At 56.2% G+C, this 9,240-nt stretch overlaps 1 protein-coding gene across 1 annotated transcript; it reads left to right on the top strand.

Annotated features, from left to right (window-relative positions):
• The first annotated feature begins 3,354 nt into the window (after positions 1–3,354).
• Positions 3,355–8,911, top strand: ANGPTL4 (angiopoietin like 4). The gene is made up of 7 exons (XM_061188801.1): positions 3,355–3,884; positions 4,061–4,171; positions 4,298–4,415; positions 6,621–6,734; positions 7,061–7,156; positions 7,245–7,526; positions 8,249–8,911. The coding sequence occupies exons 1-7, from the start codon at positions 3,549–3,551 to the stop codon at positions 8,428–8,430; spliced, it is 1,239 nt and encodes a 412-aa protein (XP_061044784.1). The 5' UTR covers positions 3,355–3,548; the 3' UTR covers positions 8,431–8,911.
• Positions 8,912–9,240: the final 329 nt, after the last annotated feature.

Raw genomic sequence — 9,240 nt, 5'->3', positions numbered from 1 at the left:
AACTAAAAAGATCCCATGTGCAGCAACTAACACCCGGCTCAGCCAAAAAAAAAAAAAAAAAAGGGAGAGGGATGGGGTGGGTGGGAGAGCAGAGCTGGCAGAGGGGACTTGGCTTCTGTGCAAATTTGAGCAGGAGACAGGATTGCAACTCATGGGTGCAGCGTTAGCTGCACTCCATGTCCGCCACTGGCAGAACTCAAAATAAAGCATGGTTGGAGCAGGGTTAAGCTCATTAATAATCCTAGTCTTCCTGGGAAACTTTATTCCCCCCACACCTCCTTTCTCAGACTATGTGATCTATCTGCACCTCTGTTTCCCCTTCTTTAAAATAGAGACCTTACAGGATATATTAAGTGAACGAATATATGTAAAATACATAAAATAATGCCAAGTGCAGGGTGGGCACTACTTAAGTGTTGGCTACTGTATTAGTTGCATAATGAGTGGCTTAAAACAACAATACACATTTATTATTTCATAGTTTCTGTAGGTCAGGAGTTTGGGAGCAGCTTAGCTGGGTGGTTCTGGCTTGGGGTCTCATGAGGTTGCTAACAGATGCCAAGTGAGGCTACATCATCTGAAAGCTTGACTGGGGCTGGAGGATCTGCTTCCAAGATAGCTCCCTTGCGTGGCAGACAAGCTGATGCTGGTTGTTGGGTGGAGGCCTCAGTTCCTCACCTTGTGGATCTCTCCAAAGGGCTGCTTGAGTGTCCTCACAGTATGGTGGCTGGCTTCTCCCAGAGCAAGTGAGCTAATCAAGAACAAGGCAGAGGTCACATGTTTTTTATGACCTAACCTCAGAAGTCACACACATTGTCATTTCAACAATATCCTCTTGGTTATATGATGGAGAGGAACTACACAAGGGTGTAAATATCAGGAGGCAAGGATCACTGCGCTATTATGAATAAAGGTCACATGGCTGCTAAGAGCAGAGCTGTGAGTCAGGCATCCTGGTTTAATCCTAGCTCTGTCTAGATAACTGTGAGAACTTGGACAAGTACTTAACCTGTCTTTCATTGCATCCTCATTTATAAGATAGAATAAAAGTATCTGCTTCATTTGGAGTTGTTATCGGGATTAAGGGAATATATAATCACTTTAGAACAATTCCTGGCATACAACAAGTGCACAATAGGTGTTTGCTGCTACTTTTTTTTTTTACTTGAGTTGTACACTTCATTATTTATTTATTTATTTATTTGGTTGTGTCAGATCTTAGTTGTGGCACGTGGCTCCTTAGTTATGGCATGCGAACTCCTAGTTGCGGCATGCATGTGGGATCTAGTTCCCAGACCAGGGATCAAACCCGGGCCCCCTGCATTGGGAGCACGGAGTCTTAACCACTGCACCACCAGCGAAGTCCCTGCTGCTACTTTTTTATAGACAGCCCCTCCACTGACAGATCAGGTCCTCCCATACAACCCACCAGAAGCCCCAATGATTGAAGACTAGTAGAGAGGGACTGAAGGGCCCCCAGTAATCTAGGTCCTAGAGATTCAAATGGAAAGACACTGTTCATGAGACTGTGTCCTGCTGCAGACTGAAATCTCCCAAAGGCAGGGATTTCCTTCAGCTGCCCACAGACAGGCAAAAAAAAAAGTCAAATTTACTGCTTCGCTTTCTGATGAGAGACTCCAGCCTGCATGTCACCTTTCTAATGCCATTTACTTTGCCCAGAGTAGCCTACATTGGGTGGAGGGGGCATCTTGCCCACCATTATGGACCCAGCATAGTAACCAGCACACAGCAGGTACCAAAGAAACAATTGATCACGGTGGTATGTTATTGCTGGGTCAAAGGTATATTCCACAGAGCAGTTTTTTAAGATATAATCCAGGGCCAGCTCCGGGTCCCTGGACAAATTCTTTTGTAGCTTGTTCACTGCAGGTGCCTCTAAGAGGCTTGGGTGTACTTTGTGCCCTCTGAAACACAGCACAGAGGTAGAAGCCCCTTAAAAGTGGAACAGAAAAAGGCCTTCAGGTTGGAAAAGTAATTGATCATTTTTCTCAGTGCAAGAAGCCAGGGAGGAGGAGAGCTCACTCTTGGATAGCTATGTCCCCCACTCAGAAGGAGGCCAGGGGCTGGGGGCTGGACAGGCCGGCTGCCAGGGCAGATGATGGCTGTCTGGATCTATTCCTTGCCAAGGTTTTCCTCTCTGCCCTTCCCACCTGCCTGTCACTGCTGCCGGGATCTGCTATCCTGGCACCTGGCCCAGCCAAGTGTATGGGGCGCACAGTTTCGGATTCCAGAGGCTGAGCTGGCTCGGAGCCCTGCTGAGTCAACTCTGTTTTTCTTGCCTGTTCTCTGAGCCATCGTGCCCTGGGTTTTTCCTGGCAGGCAGGTTGTCTATGCCAACCTCAATTTTCAGGGAAGGTATAGGGAAGTTGGTGGGAATGGAGGAGGAGAACTTTGGTAAAAGTTTGTTGAATAAATGCTTAGCCTTGTGAAATGAAAGTCGTCCACCTCACAGGCTCACTCAATTCTTCCTCTGTCCCAACTCTGTCCCTACCCCAGGCTCAGAGTGTTGGGGTCTCTCCATCAGCCTGGGAACTCCATGTAGGAGAGCAGAGGACTGTTTGTTGAATGAATGAATGAATGAGGGAGAAGGGGGAGACCTTCCTTCCATGTATCCCCCCTTTCTGTTCCAAGGTTCCTGCTTTGATTCAGGCAAACACTCTGAAGACCCTGACGGTAGGGAGTGGGCAGTGGGGAGAGAGGCCCCCGCTGGAGACTGAACAAGACAAATCTGGGCCCTGCCACCAGGGCACTAAGTTGTGCGGAGTGGGATGAAGGACGTTAAAGGATCCCACAAACACATCTGCAACGACCAAGCCTTGAGCGGGAAGGAGCGCGGGAGCCCGAGATGTCTCCCCGGGAGACCAGCCTGGTCTTGGGATGCTCTCCGGGAGGCGTTCCGGAGGCGGGGATGTTTGAGGGGTCCCGGGCTTCCCGCCTAGCCCTGCTGGACTGAGCGTACCAGGACCCTCTTCCCCAGCTTTTGACTTGGGGAGGGGGTCAGGAATGCAGCCCGCACTCCCCATCCCCGCTGACACCAGCGCCTTTTCCCCACTGAGCGCGGCGGGGGCTTGGGGGGTGCTCGAAATTCGGGCGCTTGGAAAGGGACCGCGGGGAGAGGAAGTCACGTCTTCCACGGTCAGTAGAGAAGGCACGATGGACCACGCACGTCCGGGCCTGGTGGGAGGAGCCAGAGCTTTGCACCTCCCAGGGCGCCCCTCACCCCCAAAACTACCCGGCCTCCAGCACACTGAACCTCACCCCCGGCCCCACGCCCCGCCCCCGGAACTCCATGCGCCCCGCCTCCCACGCTCCTCCTTCTACTCCCGCACTGTGCTTATAATAGAGGGCGTCGCGGGTACAAGCCGAGCTGTGATTCGAGTCTTTCTTCTGGCTTCTGCGCTCAAGCGAGTCTCCACCAGGGCCCCCGCGTCTCCACCCCTCTCATCTCGACCTCCGAGTCCCCCTTGCGCCCCCTCACCCCTGCCTCTCCGATTCCCCGAGTCCCGGCGTCCACACCACCTGGAAGGATGCGCTGTGCGCCAACAGCCGGAGCAGCCCTGGTGCTGTGCGCCGCCACCGCCGGGCTGCTGAGCGCGCAGGGCCGCCCGGAGCCTCCTGAGACGCCGCGCTTCGCCTCCTGGGACGAGGTGAATGTGCTGGCGCACGGGCTCCTGCAGCTCGGCAACGGGCTACGCGAGCATGTGGAGCGCACCCGTGGGCAGCTGGGCGAGCTGGAGCGGCGTCTGGGCGCGTGCGGGGCTGCCTGCAAGGATCCTGAGGGGTCAGCCGCGCCTCCGTTCGCCCCGGAGAATCGGGTCCCTCCCGGCGGCGACGCAGTCCCGGAGACCCTCCGCAGCTTTCAGGTACGTACGCTCCTACTGCCCTGGAAGGGTGTGGACGGGAGGGGGCGCATCCTGGACTCCCTGGGCTCTCCTGCCCGGGTCTCAAAGGATGGAGAGTTGGGAGTAGGACCAGCGGATGAATGGAGAAGTTGGCGGCAGAAGGCCAGATCCTCACCAGGGTTTTATACTCTCCCCAGACTCAGCTCAAGGCTCAGAACAGCAGGATCCAGCAACTCTTCCAGAAGGTGGCCCAGCAGCAGCGGCACCTGGAGAAGCAGCACCTGAGAATCCAGAATCTGCAGAACCAGGTGCCCGATGCTTGCCCCAGATGGGGAGGGAGGTTGAAGTTGGACCTATGGGTCTGGACGTGGAGCTAAGCAGGTCGAGCAGCCTGAGCCAGCCAGACCTGACCCCCTCCTCCTGTCCTGTCCCAGATGGGCCACTTGGCCCCCATGCACCTGGGCCACGGGGTGGCCAAGCATGCCAGGAGGAAGAGGCTACCCAAGATGGCCCAGCTTGCTGGCCCAGCTCACAATATCAGCCGCCTGCACAGTGAGTGTCCAGCCCTTTGCTGTTCTCTGGAAACCACCCCCCCCACTATTCTTGACCCCCCCACCTTGTCAGGTCCACCTTACTGAGAAGGAGAGAGGCCCCGGCCCTGCGTCCCTGTGGGCTGATGGGTCTCTGGTGAAGGGGTGACTGGGACACCCCCTCCTCAGCCCTCTCCCTGCCCCACGGGGCCACCCCACTCTTCTACCCAGCAAGCCAGTGGGATTTCCCCAAAGCCTCACGGGGCCACTAACTGGAGCAGCAGGCGTCTGGGAAAGAGGGTCCAAGAGGGACTTGAGCTGCAAGGGTGTGGGAAAAGGGGTGGTACAGCTCAGGGACACCTTCCTGGAGGTTGGAACCTTCTAGGAGGACAGGATGGGGGACAAAAGGGTGCCAGCTAGGGAGGCTGGAGCCCTCGTTGGGTGAAGAGAGAATGGCGGCCTGGGAGGGGAGGTTCTGATGTTTGGCTGCCACCCACCCCCCCATGGTCTTTTAGAGTGTGGATCTAGGACGGGAGGCTAGGGCAGGGAACCCCCATCTCCTTGGCCAGACGCACCACTCTTGCATCTCTTACAAATCCAGGGCTCCTGACTCACACACCTCTTCCATCCCACAACCTTTTATTGGCCCGGAAGTCCCTGATCAGCCGTTCCCACGCACCCCCCCCAAGTTCTGGTTCCTTTATTGTGTATGCCCCATAGCACCCCAGATCTCCTAGCATGTCTGTAGGTGTCTGACACAGATTCCCAGCTCCCGGTGTCTCTGTCCCACTGATCCAGACCTGGCTGGCTTCCCTGTGGTCCTCCTACCCGATCACCCAGCCTGGCATCTGCAGCAGTCTGCAGCCAACTGGGTGAAAGTTCAGATCTCCCTCTTCACACCCTCGGGCTGGTTGCTGGCTTCCAGCCCTCTAGTATTGAGGGCTCTGGCACCTCCCCGTCCCACCACTCTCCCACCCCTCCCCAACCAGGAAGGGTCCATTACACCCTCCCAAACCGTAGCCCTGGGATGAGCGGCTTCTGGGTGGGGCCCTCAGGCATAGATCCAGGCTGGGGAATGTGATGGGGAAGGGGGGGTCGTGTGTAGGTTTGGGGACTCCAGGCGCGGCCCTGCCAAGTATGGGAAAGTTCAGAGCTGAGGAGACAAACAGCTGGTGTTAATTGAAGCCACATTGGTGGTTTGGCGGGCTGCCTGTTGTGATTGGAAGAGAGGAAAGTAGGGGAAAGGGGAGCCGCCTCAGGGCCAGAAAATGCCTCCAGTCATCTGGGCCCGCCCCCATTCCCACAGTGTGGACACATTCACCCCGCGACCTGAGCCTTCCCCTCCCCCTGCGACCTTTCCCCTACTTTCCGGGCTGGGCTGGGCTGGGGGCGGGGACTTCCCCTGTCGGCCGATGTGCCCTGGCCATCTCTCCCTTTTTTTCCTCCCTCCCTCCCTCCTTCACTCCTTAATCCTTCCCCCTCCCTCTCTGATACCTGGGACACCAGGCAGGGCCTCTGTGGTGTCCCCAAGCCCCATCCAGGCCTGATTCCCCACCCGCCACTGCACAGAGCAGAGCCCCCTCCTGTTTATCGCAGTTCTTGCCCCATCCCCACTCTGGTCCAGCTCCTTCAATCATTCCTTCATGGCATCTTTAGTAAACACCTGCTGTGGGCTGGGATCAGCCTGGGCACCGGTGCCGTATGGTGGGCAAAGAGCCATTCCTTGTCCCTAGCCTCATGGACCTCATTCAGTGTGGGGAGTTGGAGAGAGACCATCAGATGACCCCAGTGTTGGGGAGTAGGAAGTCCTCAGTGCCCCTAACCTGGTCGGGGGGGTCAGGGACATCATCCTTTTCAGAAGCTGGGACCTTCAATATGAGGCAAAGAAAGGCATGAGAGAAGTGGGTCTCAGAACACTAGCACGTGCAAAGTCCCTGTGGCAGGAGGGTGTGTGGTACCAGGAAGGCTATGTGGCCAGAGGGTGGGTGTGCAGTGCAGGAGGAGGGAGGATGGGTATAGCAACCAGTCCTGGGGTGTCTTGTAGACTGTGTTGAGGAAAGGCATGGGGAGCTATGGAAGACTTTAGGCAAGTGGGGGGTGTGTCATGAGCTCCAGATTGCCCTCTCCTGTCCCTGTCACCCGCTGCCCAGCCCCCAGACATGCCTGTTTCCTGGAACCCCCAGGACTGCTCTCTGCTTCAATCCCCCCACCCTTGTCTGCCCTGCAGAGCTGCCCAGGGACTGCCAGGAGCTGTTTGAAGAGGGAGAGAGGCAAAGTGGATTGTTCCAGATCCAGCCCCAGGGGTCCTCCTCATTCCTGGTTAACTGCAAGATGACCTCAGGTAGGGATGCTCTGACCCCCCAGGTACCCCAAATATCATGGGCCCGGTTGTCTTTCTGTCAAATGCAGCTCACCCCCCTCCCTCCCTTGCTCCCCGCTTTCTCCTTCCCTGCTGGTTGCTTGGGACAAAGATCTAGGCAGATCCCTCCGCCTGCTGACCAGCCCATCTTTCTCCTTCGACCATCTTCCTCCAGTCCTGCTGGGCTGGATGAGAGGAACATTGGTCTCCCTTGGTTTAGAGGTGGTTTGGGGTTTGGGAGCCAGATGGGGGAGTCAGGGTCTCTTGTGAGAAGAATCCTCCTGGTGACCTTGCACCTTTCTGGGCAGATGGAGGCTGGACTGTAATTCAGAGGCGCCAGGATGGCTCAGTGGACTTTAACCAGCCCTGGGAAGCCTACAAGGATGGGTTCGGAGACCCCCAAGGTGGGTGTTTCCTGCAGGCCAGAGGCACAGGGGGAGGAGGGGGCAACCGAGGTGGGTCGTTCTCACAGATGGGCCTTTCCCACTGTAGGCGAGTTCTGGCTGGGCCTGGAGAAGGTGCACCGCATCATGGGGGACCGTGGCAGCCGCCTGGCTGTGCAGCTGCAGGACTGGGAGGGCAATGCCGAGTCACTGCAGTTCCCCGTCCACCTGGGTGGCGAAGACACAGCCTACAGCCTGCAGCTCACGGCGCCCGTGGCCAGCAAACTGGGTACCACCACCTTCTCGCCCAGCGGCCTCTCCCTGCCTTTTTCCACTTGGGACCAGGACCACGACCTCCGCGGAGACAAGAACTGTGCGAAGAGCCTCTCTGGTGAGCAAGCAAGCTCTGTCCCTCCTTGTCTTGCCCTTTGCCACACAGCTGGGACCTCCCCTCCCTACCTTTCTGCATCCGTCCCCTGCCTTCAACTCCATCTATTCCCTCCCCACTTTTCTCCTTATGTGCAGCATACCCTTGGGCAACTGACTTTACACTTCACTTACCCCATCTTTAAAATGGGTATAACCACACCGTCCACACCATAGGATTATTATGAACATACGACGAGATGACATTTGTGGGATGGTGGCTGGTGTGTGGCAAAGCCTCCGAGACAGACCCCATCTTGTTCTAATGAAATCGGAGGCAAAGCCCGGGCCCTGTGAAGTGAAACATATGAAACTGCCTTTTGGTGGGTCAAAGAAGGATGGAATAGTGGTTAATTTCATATGGTTCAATCTAATATAAACTAGTGAGATGCATGACAGTCATAGAGAGGCTTTAATAAATGTTTGCCATGTGCCAGGTGCGGAGAAGTCACTCGCCAGGGTCACAGACATAAAAGCTGCAGTTACTGGGAAGGGGGGTGCCCAGAGCCCCTGAGGTGCCTTTGTCACAACCTGGGGTTCCTCAGGACACAGTTTGACAACCACTGCCAAAGTCATCTCATCTAAAGTGTGTGACGTCCCACACCCAGCCTCATCCCCGTCCCGGCCCCATTGGAGGCCCAAGGACCCATGGGCCTGACCAAGTCCCCTTTTCTCTGACCCCTGCAGGTGGCTGGTGGTTCGGTACCTGCGGCCACTCCAATCTTAATGGCCAGTATTTCCATTCCATCCCGCGGCAGCGGCAGCAGCTTAAGAAGGGCATCTTCTGGAAGACCTGGCGGGGCCGCTACTACCCGCTGCAGGCCACCGCCATGCTGATCCAGCCCACAGCGGCCGAAGCAGCCTCCTAGCCGCCTCGCTGGGGCCTGGTGCCAGGCTCCTGGAGGACGGTGACTGATTCTGGCCCAGCATGTGGCCACTCCCTGCCTGGGCAGGGGCTCCGAGCAGGGGCCATCTGAAACCTCATGGACAGAGAAGATGTCCACGACTGGAGATGCCCCCGCGATGAGTGGGGGGCTGCGGGAAATGCCCTCTGAGAAGAACAGAGCTGCAGGGCTGCAGGGCACAGACCCCGAAAGCGTGGGACACGGGGGCATTGAAGCCCACTCCTCGCCCGCCCGAGGAGTAGGGGACGCAGAGGGACCACTCGGGGGCAGCCAGGCCGGCCCTTGATGGCGGATTCAGTCACGTTGACTGGCTGGGGGACCAGGGCTCCCATAGGCCCCGGGTGCCCTTGTGGTGCTGTAGCGTGTGGGTGCTATAGGCGAGCCCGCGCCGACGGCATCTGGGCCGAGCCCACAGAATTCTTGGAATAAAAGCAACCTCAGAACATTTCGTTCCTTTTCGTCCTTTGTTTTTGTTTTGAAAAGTGGACAGTTTTCAAAGTCCACATAAACATGTTCCCAGGGTGGAGGGTGAATGCTTCCGGGGCTCTCGAGGACAACACTGGTTATCCCTACCACCTCCGACGACTGATTTCAATTTCCTTCACTTATGATTTCATGATGCGTATCTCATTTTTTATTTTCAAAGTTACAAAATAAAACCCTCATTCAGTCTTTCTGGAAGCAGGTAATAGAGGAAATAAGAAGCTCTTCCTGACCACACTTACGCGTATGAATCACTATTAACTTTTTAGTGTCCTGCCATCTGATAGAAAT

This window comes from Eubalaena glacialis, chromosome 4 (assembly GCF_028564815.1).
Source record: "Eubalaena glacialis isolate mEubGla1 chromosome 4, mEubGla1.1.hap2.+ XY, whole genome shotgun sequence".
In the NCBI taxonomy this organism is placed as follows: Eukaryota; Metazoa; Chordata; class Mammalia; order Artiodactyla; family Balaenidae; genus Eubalaena; species Eubalaena glacialis.
This window is presented reverse-complemented; position numbering and strand designations above follow the sequence as displayed.

Bases quoted from the DNA above. Each gene is read 5' to 3' on its own strand.
- ANGPTL4 (XM_061188801.1), top strand. From the start codon at position 3,549: ATGCGCTGTGCGCCAACAGCCGGAGCAGCCCTGGTGCTGTGCGCCGCC. The intron at 3,885-4,060 runs GTACGTACGCTC...TACTCTCCCCAG, and splicing joins AGACCCTCCGCAGCTTTCAG to ACTCAGCTCAAGGCTCAGAA. The intron at 6,735-7,060 runs GTAGGGATGCTC...CTTTCTGGGCAG, and splicing joins TAACTGCAAGATGACCTCAG to ATGGAGGCTGGACTGTAATT.